This window comes from Anopheles arabiensis, chromosome 3 (assembly GCF_016920715.1).
Source record: "Anopheles arabiensis isolate DONGOLA chromosome 3, AaraD3, whole genome shotgun sequence".
Classification (NCBI taxonomy): Eukaryota; Metazoa; Arthropoda; class Insecta; order Diptera; family Culicidae; genus Anopheles; species Anopheles arabiensis.
In genome coordinates this window covers 73121822-73136316 of record NC_053518.1, presented here as the reverse complement: position 1 = coordinate 73136316, position 14495 = coordinate 73121822, and the positions used below count along the sequence as shown (strand labels likewise).

At 45.6% G+C, this 14495-nt stretch overlaps 1 protein-coding gene across 4 annotated transcripts in view; it reads left to right on the top strand.

The window, feature by feature from the left end:
• Window positions 1-14495, top strand: part of LOC120901976 (opioid-binding protein/cell adhesion molecule) — a 90595-nt gene that overhangs the window by 23963 nt on the left and 52137 nt on the right. For all 4 annotated transcript variants that reach the window (XM_040310383.1, XM_040310382.1, XM_040310380.1 and 1 more), the window contains exon 3: window positions 11053-11199. In XM_040310383.1, the coding sequence (XP_040166317.1) occupies window positions 11127-11199 (73 nt within the window). In that variant the 5' untranslated portion in view covers window positions 11053-11126. The remainder of the gene's footprint in view (window positions 1-11052; window positions 11200-14495) is intronic.

The window sequence follows — 14495 nt, the reverse complement described above, 5'->3', positions numbered from 1 at the left end:
TTCTTTTATTTTTCTATTTGTTTTTATAACTCGGTAGTTTTTAGTATTTTGCTACTCGTTATAAATATATTTAAATTTTTTTCGTTAAACTTTCGAAGACATTTTAACGCTTTTTATTACTTATCCACTTGTATCATGTATGAAATATTAATCTTATAATAACTTAGAAGTTCTCACATGATATGAAATTATAAAAAAAACATTAAAAAATTATTTTTGCTAATACTTCTATAGCTTGGTAACATGATGGTGCTGCTGATAAGCAAAAGCCATTTCCACCCTTCCCCTCTCTTAATAATTTTATTCAAAAGCCATCCAGTGCTTGCGGGGCCGGTCCAAACTCCTAGCAAACATGTTTATGAAAGAAATTAAAATCTCCTCACCACAGCAAACCAGTGCACAGGTCACGTGCAGTACAAAAAAGAACCATATCCCGTCAAGCTGTGTACTAGACCTGATGTTTTCCAACGCAGCCGTACCGTACCGTCGCTCTGTCGGTACTACCACGCATTACTCACCCTTTTCCGAGAACGTGTAGAAGACGCCAGCAAGCAAGCAAGCAAGCATTGCAGCAACAGCAGCAGAGAGGTTATTGTTATCGGAGCTAAAATGGGGAAAACATTTTCATCCTTTCACCCACCGGTGCCGACACCTGGCAAACAGTGCCACGACACCCGGCCTAGATTGGATGGTGATATTTTCACCTCTATTAACGCACATTTGCCCCACGGTATGGGCGAGTAAGTGCGAGTGCGCCGTACTCACGTCACGGGTGCAGACCGGGCGTAGACGAGAGTTTGCTTTTAAGCGAACGCCACCGGTTGGCTGGCTGCATGCGGTACGCATCGGGTTTTCCCCCGAAATGAATCTTTCACAAACCCTCATGCATGTCAAAATAATTCGTCCGAACACTTTCGGTGTCATTTGGTAGATTGTGCCCGTCACGTTTCGGGGGGTTTGAGGTGAGGTTGTTGGTGTGTTGCGCCAAAACGGGGAGCACCGAAGGGAAAGATGAATGATGCAAGGACAAAAAAATTGATTTATCAAACAGGGCGAACAGAGCGAAGGCAACGAGACATGCGTGAGTAGGCAAATATTCGTGCGAAGGTGTAGGCTCTCTAGGCGTAGCGACACGTATGAAATCTTATCAGCTTTTAACCTTTTGATTTAAGACAAAAGAAGCTGCTGCAAGAAGTTAGCGACAAAACTTTTTTCGGTGGTGGGGTGCAAAAAGTTACCACAAAAGTGTTCGTCTCCTGCTTGAAGGCATCTTTGTTTTTTTCTTAAAGACACTCGTACCATTAGGTTGATTCAAAGCGAGCGGCAGCCGAGAAATTGCGAAAGTATTTTCGACCCCTTCCTTCGACGGCAGCAGAAACTTTGTACTAGTGTTTTTAAAAGCTTTTACCTATTTCTTATCGATTACTGTCACCTCACTCGAACTCCCCCCTTCTCCATTAGCACCACCGAGAATGGGAGATAGAGAGAAAGAGAGAGTCTACTTATTGCCTGTCTTTCTTTTTGTTTCTCTCGAAAAAAAACGTTGACGAAACTGACGACAAATCAGGCAGCGCAGGATCAAGAAGTGGCTTACCCCGGAGGTGGCTCGACTTAAACGTGCGGTGGGTCGGTGGGAAAATCCACTTCACATTCGAGTATGACACACCGGAAGCACCAGGGGATGGTGAAAATAACACTCGGTGTACGGTTGCCTCGGCAGCACGAAAAGGTGTACGTGGAAGCAACACACGTACACACACACACAGTTTACGAAAACACTTCACCCACACGCTGGTAGTCTCAAGTAGTCGAACTGGGTAAAGTTTTAACATGCAAGCGCTGGGTTACGCTTCCGTAACCTAGGCGAGCCGAAAAATGTGACTTTTCTTGCGGGAAAGCGCGTGGTGTGAAGAAACGGGCGAGATCGTTGGGAAGTAAAAGTTAGCACAATTTCATTTCCTCCAGCGGAAGCCAATACAACTTGGATCATTTCCCTCGCCCCAAACCTTTAAGCTTTCTATTGCCATTCCGAGGGTGGGCTAAAAAGTTGAAACTGCTTGTGCGTAGTTGTGGCAGCTGCTGTGTGTGTGTGCGTGAGCGAGTGGTGGAAGAATTGTTCTTGGCAGTTATCGGGCGGACACTTTGATCTTGATACCGCTACGCAACCGTCGTTCGGTCGGGGCTGCTGGGAGGGTGGCACGGTACACGGGGTTACATTTTCCAAATGAATGTAATTACACGTGTCGAACTGACAAACACATCGAACAGCAGCAGCAGCAGCATTGCAGCGAACTAGTCGGTCGCCTTATCGGGCAGGCAGGGCTGGTGCTGGACAAATCATGCCCACGTACGCACTCGCATACCTTGCGAGATGACAGGTTCATTCCGGGCTTTGGTTTGTGGTTACGGGTTGGATAATGGAAGGTGCTGCCGTCGTGCGTAATGTGTGTAATGTACGCTTGGGCCCGATTTGCTCCCGGTGCAGCCGTACAAACGCACGGCACGGTAATGAACGATGGGATTGCACTTTTGATGAATTTTCCGGCAGACTGGAACGATGATGCTCATGTGATTAGTCTTTTGCATGATTAGTAAGGATAGAGTGGGTGTGTGAGAGAGGGATGGGACATCATTTACATGGAATCGAAAGGAAAAATGCGTATTTAATGCTAGGTTTCTTGCGGAATTGATAATACCATACAGTAGGATTGTCCAACTGGCGTTCCAATGCTGTTTGATTATCCGTATGATACTGACTTGGGGATTGGATTTTTTGGATTTCTATCAAATTTTTCCATAGAGTTGGACATTTGACGAAGAAAAAATTCGATATAGTTTACCAAACCACCTCTTCTCTTACCTAAACTTTGGTTTGTAAAGAACACTAAAGATTTTTTTAAAAGAAATGATCAAACGCTTCCCGTTAATAAACGTTAGCTTAAGTTTAATGTTTTTAACAAGATTATGCAAGATTTTACTAGAAATGGTACGATATTAAACACTATGAAAGTAAAACGAATAACACAATTAATAAAATTTTCTTACTTTTTAATACAATATCAATACAATACCATATAAGAATTCAATAAGAATTTTGGTTGGTAAGGCAAAAGCCTGCAACCGACTGCGAGGCCAAAGGGTTTGACATACCTGGATCATCAACCGTATCAGTAGGATACTTAATGTAATTTCACCATCTTCACATCATTCCTCCTCCGTGTGTTGATGAGTATCCGATGAAGTTCTAAATATCCTTTGCACGTAAGACACATCGCGGTTACTTGAAGATCATCTTACCACCAGACCAATTAAAGCAGCATTTCGAAAGAAAAAAAACCTAAACATTTTCCCACAAACGCGAGCTCTTATGATGAGTAGAGAGCTGTTTACTGCAGCTGATAATTCGCCATGATTTCGTAAAGCATTCGTAGGCGCATGTAAAGAGGCCGCTTGCAAAAGACAGGCCCGGCGAAAAACAGCGCCCAGCTCCAAAAAAGTAATTAAAAACTCCGGGCCACCAGCATCCTCCAGCGTCCCCACAGGTCGCTTGTAAGCACCGCCGGGACATTGTTTACCTTTCAGGGGCGCTTTAAATTCCTTGCCAGCAGAGGGGGGGAAGCTTTTTGGGACTCTCCCATCATGCATCCTCTTACGCTAATCACATCTCGAGCAGGAGAAGTCATACAAAGACGGTGTATGGGTGGCTCAAGTATGTGTCAGGCACAGTGGTACGGCAACTGTTGTGAGCTGTGAGCTGTGCGCGGAGGATCAGAGGGATGGCATTATTATTGCGCGTAGCGAATGGAGGAAAAAAAAAACACAACACGGAAGCGGCATAATATCGAAAGGATGCTTTGTCGGAGAGTACCCCGACCGGAACCGAACGGAACTGACGGGGCCGACTTTCAGAAGCAGCCGCCGCATCGCACACCGTTCGCCAGTAAAAAGAACCGGGAAGGCGAGCGGTGTTTTGTTTTTCGGGGTTTGCGCACCCGGCTTCACGGTTGAGTCTTATTGCTTCAAAGCGGCGGAACATCAAATAAATGTCACAGGTGAGTGGCATCTCGTGTTTCGCGCCTGCTCGAGCCAGCGAATGCTCGATGGTTTTGCACACACACGCACACACACACACACTCACAAGAAGTGGAATTTTATTCACCAACCAAAACCAAACCAAACGAAAGAAAAAGAGTAAAAGGTAGCTGGGAGAGAAGAAATGCCCGCGAAACACGGTTTACGGTTTCGTTTGACATAAAAGCGTTTGAGGTGACTGAAACAGTAGGCGGGTTTGTGTTTGTGTGCGCGTGTATGTGTGTGCGAGCTTCTTCGAAAACTTGCGAAATAAATAAGAGTTAAAAAGAGATCATGCTACACTTCTTTTGATTTCAAAATGAATCGATAATGAGCTCTATTCAATTGTTTACAGAAAAGTTTCAAGGATAGGGTTAGGATTTGCATTCGAATCGATTTCATTTAACTAAGAGTTGAACCTGATATATCATTCATTTTGGTTTATTATAATCTCTTAGATAAAGCATTAGATCTACTGTACTCTTAGTGCGACGCTCATATCATTGTCTTAATAAAAGTAATATAAAAATCATTCAAAAAACACAAAATGGATTACGTTTCTACAACTGTTGGCGATGCAAAATGTGCATTTCACTCAACCACAAGGATCGCACTTAACCTCAATCGAAAACTTCGCAGTGTAAAACATAAAGTGGCTTTTATTCACTTCTGGAAATGATACTGATTGAACACTTCATCGAAGCACTTGAATGCCATCACAATGGATGCAAAAAGGCTTAAAAATACGTGAATATACATTGAAATTTATACCTGACCGCTGAAAAAGCGTTTTTAAGTCCATTATAAAAGCAAAACTGATTTTTTTATTAACTTTGCCTTGCTGTTAGTTGCAGCAACGGATGAAAAGTGTTCTTAAAACAATTTAAGTCCTTTAACGGGAAAGCAGTTCTACAGCTATAACAGTCAAGCCCATTTACAACAGTTCCGGTGCATGCGAGGGGCACCCACTAACATGCTGGTTGACAAATTAAATGTAGATTAACACACACACACACATATACACATGCACCAATCCCTTTCGAGCGCCTCTCTTTCCCAGCACGAAGGATTTAGTTTTCGCTAGTTCGTTGATATTGTAACTGCTGACGGTATGCCTGCTGGTTACATTGAAATTTTTAGAGTGCTTTACACTCATTCAAGGAAAAGGGGTGACACACAGAGAAAGAGAGAGAGAGAGAGAGAGAGAGAGAGAGAGAGAGAGAGAGAGAGAGAGAGAGAAAGACATAAAAAGGAGGTGAAATTAAAAATGCTCTCACGCTGGCGGAAAAGTTATAATCGGCTATAATCCTTTATCCGGAAGCCATAATTTCTGGCAGCATCCGGTAGGTAGAAACCGTTCCCTTCGCAGCAAGCGAATCGTGTGTGTGTGAGTGGAATGAGTGTGGTCTTTCAGTTCAAATGAGCACTCCACCGGCACAGTGGGGCTTTGTAGGGGAGTAAAATTATGATAGAATCCGTTGGTGAGGAGGCTCGAGCGGGCTGGCTGGGTGCAAAAAGGAGTGTTTAATTTTGTACCCAAATGGCAAAAACACTGACGTCGACGACGACGACGACGACGACGACATCAACAAACGATGAGTCGGCGCACGCAAAGTACGTGTGCATGATGCGCACAGTCTCGTGGAGAGCAGTGTGTTGGTACAACCGTTGCATTCACTCGGTACATTGTTACACTATGCAGCCATACCAGGCAGAAGGTAAACTATTGAGGTAAATAGTGGAAAGTAAAAAATACACATTCAGATTCCTTCCAAACTGACTCCCGGCAGCGCATGGGAGCTTGAAGCAGTCTTTAGGCAGGAAAACGGCACTGTACGAAGAGCGTTATTGGTGAAAATGTGGGAAAGTAGTGTAAAATACAAGGCACAGGAGCAGAAGTGGATAAGATCGGTCCTGTAAATGGCAGGCGGAGCTGGCAGGAAGTAATTGTGCATAAGTTTGCATGGAATCATTTGCATGTGGCTTTTTCATGGCCGCAGGAATGGTTTATGCTTTTACTTGGAATTTACCATCAGATCCATCAGACTATTAACAAAAAAAAAACCGACTCGTACAGTTACTGGCAATGGCACTATCTAGTGGGTGGAATGGAGCGGGATATGATGTCCTTGGAGAGAGTCGAGAGCGTCCGGCATGCAATTCCATCTGTTCGGACAGTTTTACAGCCGTTCGTTACAAGGATTTGGTAGCACTCGGTCGACCTTGGTAGGAAATGGGAACAGCTGGAACAGTGTGGTTGCATTTTTCAGATTAATTTATGAAGTAACCACACCAATTCGAATAACGGGAACATGTATGATGGCATGAAAGAGACAGAAGGAGATAAGAAGATGGAGAGAATGGTTTTATTACTGATGAGAAATGTCCAACAGCTGCAGCTCTCTTTAAAGAATGCTGTATAAGTTGTTGAGCTTCCAGGAAGGATATGTCTTGTTGGTATTGTCCTCAAAAAGTAAATTAGTGTTTCAAATAGTGCATTAAGTTTTTGAGTACCAAACAGGTAACACACATCCCTAAGAAAGCATAAACTCACAATGCCGTAGCCCATTGCTCTTCCCATCCACGCCTTACATCACACCCCGGGGGCGCGTTTTTGCAACAACAAGAATTATAGTTCCGCCTGCTTAAATCGTTAAAGTTTTCGTGTCATTTTCACGAACGAGCAAGCAAGGTACGTACCCACCGCAAAGGACACATCGGCACACAAACTACTGGCTACGACTGGCCGTGAAGAAAACTGGAACAGAATCACAACATCCGACAGCACCATAAAGATGGTGTCACGCTGTCGTCGGCTGGGGTCCGCTTTGCTGCCGCTGACTAACGCTGCTGTACGTTATCATTTTAATAACGTGCGTTACATAATAAACAAGAATCTGCTAAACGAGGGGATAAGGCTTATCAGGCTTTTTGGGAGGATATCCGCCCCGGCTTGAGCTGTAGTAACAAAGCCTTCCGCTTAGAATTGAGTCCAGTGCCGCGTACCCGTTGCTGTCCCAGTTTGCACGAACAATGTGCTGCTGTGTGTATGTGAAGGATAAACACCGGTTCGTTATGATTTCGTTTGGCGCATTGAAGGGAGGAGACGCTCTCGTCGTGGGCAATTTGCAACATTGTCGGCGGGGACTAGCCGGAATGTGTGCTTTGCGTTTTGAAGCCATTGCTTATGTAGTTAGCGAGCTGTCCAACTGAGACCGAGAGGGGGAGGAGGATTAGGACATTTTTTTGTAGTAGAGATGTTTCAAGTCCTTCACCATGCAAGCATTTCGTTTTCGGTTAAGCATCTCTTTCGTCCTTGAATTGCTCAGCTCCATATTCCATTGTGCTGGCGCCTCATCAGTGACTCGCATTTTCCATTGTACGTCCTCCCGCTGTCCTTTGAAAGCACACAATGAAATTATAATTTCAGTTCAAATCAAAGCAACCGTTAAATTACATTTTAACAGCCAGCTTTCGCGGCCGGCGCATATTGGAATGGGGCAGAGCCGGGAGCAGACCATGCTCCAGTGCGAGCAGACTGCAGGCCCGGGCGCGGGAGCCGTGGCGCAACTTTGAAGTTGTGAATTAGGACCGAAAATTGAATAAGCTTAATTTATTCATACACTACGAAATTATCTTTACGGCTCACCAGAAATGAACGTTTTGAGAAGTTAATTAACAATCTTTCACTTCTGTGATCTCTGCCAGCTGCACACTCCGGTTCTGGTCGGCGAAGACGACGCGACGATTACGGTCGCTGGGCGGCTCGTCTAAAGGTGCCGTGCTCTCTTTCTCTCTCTCTCTCTCTCCTTGGACCCTTTGCAATGATTAACCTTTCTTCGGTAAAATTGCTGCCCTCCATCTCGGGGCGAGCCACTTTACGTAGAAGATTCCGCGCGGGACGACGTCTTAAACCGGCAGACCGGTTCCATCCGGTCCGAAGCGCCCGATGCGAGAGCGATGATGAAGTTCGTCCAAGTATGGGCAAAGCGAAAAACCCTGGCCCGCCCTCCAGCAGCTTCGTCCAGCAGCATCCACTTCCGGAATGCCGCACCAAATCGACGGTGGGACGATGTTGTCGGCGTTGGAGAAAGTCATGAATAATATCTCCCAGCGAGCCACTGAGTGGCTGCTACTGAATGTTTTTGTGCTGTTTTCAGTCTCCCGGACCGGGCAACGGCACCAACGGCTTTGCAAAACCTCAGGTTAAAGGGCAAGAAGAGATTCCCGGCACCCAGGGGAAGAAGGTGGCCTTAATTTAACCGCCCGGTAGCCGAACCCCGAAACGGCCGTACCTTGACGCGCGCGCTTGCTGGAAGCGAGTTACGCGAAACTTATCTCAGCCCCTTATCCTGATGGAGATGTGGGCTCCGTGTCTCGGTGGTTTAGTGCCCGCAAAATGTGTGTAGTGGCGGCACTGGCTCGGTTGGTCGGTCGCTGGATTGTGTGGAATTTATTTGGAATAGTAATTTCATTAGTGAATTGAATCACATAATCTCGTTGCAGCAGCACCGTACCGGCTTGGCAGGTGTGGCTGTATTGATGCGTGCGGTTTCGGCGGTGAGCGTGTTACCCGCACCGATGGCTCAAAATAGACAGCATTTCGGAGCAGCGTACAACGGAGCGGCGTTACTATGGACGCGTCCGGAACGCCAGACAACATTCGGGTGTGAAGCACTTGCTTCTTTGGCTGTCGGCGTTGCGTTGATGAAGACGCTCCTCTTGGTTCTTGACTCCTTCGGGCTGATGACGTTCTTTCGCTTCGCATTGAAATTATTACCACGGCACGGCGCGGTAATGAGTTTGCAAGAACCCTCATAAGGAGGGGAGTGGAGAGTACAGAGTGGGTTGCAAAAGGGCGCACTGACAATAGGCTTCGAGGAAGGTTTTGTAAATGCGATCCGACAGGTTCGTGAGTGTTTGCGCTACCGGTTATATATATGCGTCGTAAAGCATTATCCTCAATGCATGCGGTGGTGAGTTTTGACGTCTGACGAGGAATTAATTAAATGTACAACATGCTTGTAGTGCGAGGTGGTTGTTTTCGATTGTTAATCCGATCGATTGTGCTTCGCAAAATGTGAGAATCACATTATGGGCGAGCGAGTTGCGAGCGTGCGAAGGAACACAAAGAACTCGTGGGCTGTAGTTACATTAAAATAATGAGCTTAGAAGCACTTGTATGTATGTATGTGTGAGTATGTGTGAGGAATTTCAGTAAATTTGGATTAAACTCGACTCCTCTTTAGCGAAGAAGCGGTAACAACTTAATTTCGATGGAAATGGATGTTAGGTTGAAATGTGTAGATAAATAGGATTCCTCAAAAGCGATATTGAAAGTTAAATTGACATAAATAAATAAAACGAGTGTTAACAAGTAAAATGTAACAGGCATAGACAAATTGTGTCAGACATGGTGGTAGATTAAATGCATTAACGCACAAGTAAAACATCTTCTAGCAAGGATTGGCTACGTGGTAATGAATTAAGTCTCGAAATCCTGTATAGGCCGGCATGTCCGCGTAGGACGTAACGCCAAATAGACGAAGAAGAAAACATCTTCTTTTTGTTGCCTTATTGAACGCCAATGAAGAGAAGTTGCCGGTGGTCTTGCCGGTAGATGCTCTGGTTTGGACTGTACTTTTATCGGCGGGACACGCATCAAAACTCAATTGGACCCGATTATCGATTCGTCGGTTACTTGGTTACTTAATACCATATGCATGGTTACTTAATACCATATGCCATGTTTTCAAAAGAAAGAAGAAAACGTCTACATCACGCCGACGATACATGTTTTATAAGAAGAGGAAGAAGGAAAGCTATGGAGAAAAATAGAAAAACTGTAATAAACTGATATATTCTCCATTACGCATTTATATTTGCAAGTCCTTCCAACTGTTTCTGTGGGAGCTTTACTTGATCCTGTAATTGGCGTATAACGATTAGATTATTCTTTTCCCGTTCTCTCTTTGCTTAGGGAAAACTTTGCACTGCGAAATGCAGTTTGTTTTTTGCTCCATCTACGGGTAAAATTCTGGTGTAAAACTTTTTCAATATGAAAATTTAGCTACCAGTAACTTTCGCGGCACTCGCACCTCCCTACGATCTCCCTTGCGAAAAAGGCGTCTAATTAATGATGCCCACACCTCACGCTGGGAGCGAATAAAATGGTATGAATTTGAACGGTTTCAGGGAAACCCTCTTGGAACGCGTTGTGAATGTGTGTGTGTATGTGCACACTTTTCCTTGCTGCTGTTTTTTGTGCAGCCAACGTGCCGAAAACCTTCCGTTATCGTTTTGTCAAGCGAGCGTGCCAGCAAAGGGTTTCACCCAAAGGCCAAGGCCACCCTTTTGCCTTCCCCGCTGGGAGCGTAAAGCCCTGCTGGGCAAAATAAATGAAAATCTTCAAAATTGTTGCCAAACCCCCGGCCTTGTTTCTTTTGACCAGCGAGCCAAGGAACGCCGAAGGCGGAATTGGTAAGCATTCCACCGGAGCAGCGTGAAGGAGATTGGATTCTTTCCCGCACTGGTGGCGGAACAAAACGAGCGAAAACAAACACCACCATCACCACCACCACGACGACGTATTTGGGGCATTATTTGGCTCATTAATTAATTACGATTCCTTACATGATTACTTCGGGGCGACAGCTTAGCCTTTTGGTTGTGTTTTTTTTGCTGCTTAAGGTAACCGTTTCTTGCTTTGTAGCGTTTCTTCCTTAAGGCTTCCGGTTAATAGTGGCTTCTGGTTTTGAAGCGTATTTCCTACGCCCACTGTCTTCACTTTACGTTCAGGAATAGGTCCTCTTCTTCCCCTCTACTCTACTGATACTCATATCGGCAATTTCCCATCTGTAGCAGTGAATGTTTGCGCTACAAACACTGCGTCCACCAGCGAGCCGTATCGTGTTTGCTTTCCCTCATTGTGTGTTCATTTACCTCTCTCTCTCACTCTCTCACTTTCTCTTTTTCTTTCAGATCAACCGTTCCACCGTTCGCCATTGAAGGAAGGACGCGCAGGTGAACCGGTCGAACGGACAACAACCATCGCAATGATGGGAAACGGTGCGAGGAGTTTGGCCAGCTGCTGGACGCTGCTGCTTTTCACGTTGCTGCTAAGCTGCGGTAAGTCCACTCTCGGAAAATTGAGCGATTGATAAGCGATCTGGGCAGGGCCGGATCGTGCTCCCCGCAACAGAAGTAGAAACAAAAATAACTAAATTGTTTTGATGAAGGTAACGCTAGTAAGGGACCGAATGTTTTTCGTCTTTCTGCTCGTGAACGGGACGGAAAAATGAAAACACAATCGAGACTGACGTTGTTATTAATTATTCATTTGGAGCGAGCGGAGCGGCCAGGCCTACGCTTCCGGTCAAAGCCCGTGTTTGCTGGGTGCTGGGCCCGTGTGTGTGTTTTGGTGATGATAAATCGTTTGAAATGTTTTGAAGGATTAAAAGCTTGCACAATGATTGACTTGTGCGCCGCCAAGTTTGGGACAAAATGGTTTTTGTTGTTGCTGTTGCTTTTCCCAAAGTGCTAGTGACCCTCGTGACAGTTGTACAACTGTGCCAATATGCTATCATTTGCAGCTCAAAAAGGTCTTTTTTTATCGGCACTAAGTAACAAACAAACAAAAAAAGGAATCTTGCTTCAAAAGTCCACTGCAAACAAACACTGGCAGTCAATTTGCTTTCATAAATTCTCAAACCTTAACGATTTGCCCCCGGGTCTCGAAGTCGATCCATTATCGTGCCCAATTGCGGAAGGTAGACCCGGGCAAACGGAGCTGTGTCTGATGTTGTCACAAACACTTCGGTCCATCACAAGCAGACCATGGCGTGTGGTGCGAAGTAGGCGATGTGTTGGTAAAGGAGACGCGGATGGGAAAACCCATCGGTATCGTTTGTTGGGCCCCGCCACTCGGTTTAGAGGCAATGAGCTGGAAAAGCTTCCATCTTTTCTCGGGATAGAAATACACAGCTGTACCGGTAGCGGCAATAGTAGTTGTGCGATAGTATCTTGGCACCGAAAAGCTTTTCCCCTGCCCTGTCGTTCCAAGAGAGAGAGGGAAGCTTGGTAGACATAAAATTAAATCGAATATGTTCACAGTCGTACAGGGGAAAAGTGTCCGATTTTGGATAAATAAAATTGTGAAATCACCCAAGAGAGCCTAAACCATGAAAGCGTGAACCGGTGTGTTGGTGGCTGGTTAGTGGACAGGAAGAGATAGAGACCGGGGGTACCGGAGAGTGAAGGAGACTCTTGTTGCTGTAAGGGCTCAAAATAAACATCAACGAGCAAGAAAAACTAAGCATGCTTCTAATGTTTTGCTTCCGTTTTTATTATTTTTTTGTGTGTGGCTGCAAAGAAGATTTTAGTGCTGGGATGGTGGTGGTGGGAAAATCGATTTCCCATCGAAAACCGAGTTTTCGAGGCATTCTCGTCTCCCCGGGGGGGGGAGTGGAGAGCACTTTTAAACGATGACACACTGGAAATGGTCCGAAGCCGTTTTGTAATGATCCGCTCTCTGTGGATCGAGCAATAGGAGGTTGTGGGAAGGCGCACAACTCCAAAGGCGATAACTCCAATGGTGTGACATTGGGTTTAGTGCTCTTTTGGACACCCAGCAGTAGGGGAGGGGGGGTATTTCAGCATTCGAAACTCGAACAGCTGCTCAAATATTAAGCCCTTTCTTGCTGGATGGGCATTATGATAGCGAGCCCCGGGAAAGCAGCGAAGAAAGCGAGCAAAACAGTGCTGTAAACAATTTGAAAACTGCTTTCCCTTTGCCCTTTTGTAAACCACATAACATACAGACATACACTGACACGGAAAAATACCTATGCTCGTTGTGAAACGAGTCTAAATGTCATCCGACAACGTCATCGTGCTGTAGTAAAGTAATGTTTCGCTCATGGGGAAGCATCTCGGCACCAGTACATCATCATTAAGAAAACGGTCCTCAACGACGAAGCTTTGTAAAAGGGCTTCCCGACTTTCCGAAACCGTAAGCAGTTCCGTCCTTCTCCCCCCCCCCACCAGTTTTACCAAACAGCACCAGAGAACCGCTTAAAATGAAGAATAAAGAATTGATAACAGTTCCACCCTGGCTCCACCCTGGAACTACCGTGGAAGGGCACCCACTGCACAAATAATAATCGTAAAAATTTATTAACTATATGTTCAGACCGAGGGCTTACCACCGAGGGCTGCGACCGTGTCCCTTAATGCACACAAAAGCAGGGCAGGGCTTCCTTCAAGTCCTTTTTTTGTTGTCCTGCCCCCTTTTCGACAACCGTCCTGTAGGGGTAACGTGTTGGCATTTATGTCCTCGCCTCGTTTTAGGAAGTGCTCGCTTTTTCCGGTGTGTTTTTCTTTTCCCACACACACACACACACACACATTCATTGCCTTCCTTAATGCTACTACTCAACCTGCCTAACGAAGGCGAAGCGACATTGCGCTTCTGTGTGACCTGGCGCTCCCCGGGGGTAAGATGGCATGTCTAACGAGCGGCACCTTACCGGGAACGAAGGAGCCGGGATGGCAAGAAAGGAACTGATATTTATGGGCAGGTGAAAAATGAGACCCCGCCTTGCCTTCGGAAGGGAAGCCCCTGCAGTGTGACGCTGCTAATAAAAGTGAGATTGGGGCCCGTGTACGAATGAGGTCCGCTATGGGGAGAAATGGATATTTCTTTCCCCCTCTCTGTGTGTGTGTGTGTGTACCTTTCACGTCGAAGACGTGCTTAGTGCGCTCTCTTGTTCTAGGGATGGTTCGTTTTACTTTTTTTTTCGGGGGGAGGACTCCGGAACAGGATTTCAATTAGTCTTATCTATTGTCACTAATTGAAGGGATTGATTTGTGGGCCCTTGCCTAAATTGATTTTTCGTTCTTCGGAACGGAAAAATGGCCTCCCTGTGTATGTGATGGAATGGTATTGAAGAGGTAAATTCCACTTTAACGTATATTTTGTTAACTAAATGTTTTTGCTCAAGAAGTTCCTTCGCAGCTGTAAAACATTAAACAAACTCTTTGCGGGGGGGAAAAAGCTTCACGCTCTGACACCATTTTGACACATTTTTCCATCCATTTAGCAGCGACAATGAGCAGCTCATTCCCGCAGTTATCCCTGAAGCGTCATTAAACCCGTCAACCCGTCAACCCGTTGCTTGAAGTGCATACAAGGGCTGGCCGCTCAGCGAGTGCACAGCTTCTGTCTGATCTCTCTCTTGCTCTGTCTCTCACCATCAATCATCATCAAATGTCTTCCATTTGTGCAGACGTTTTTTGTTGCTAACCTCCTTTTTTTGTCTCCCTTTCCTTTTAGTCGTCGGTGTTTCATTTCACTGTCAAAGATTATTTCTCACTCAAGACGCAAAAAGGAGAAAGCCACCCACCTCGAGCCCACTCGCAACCCT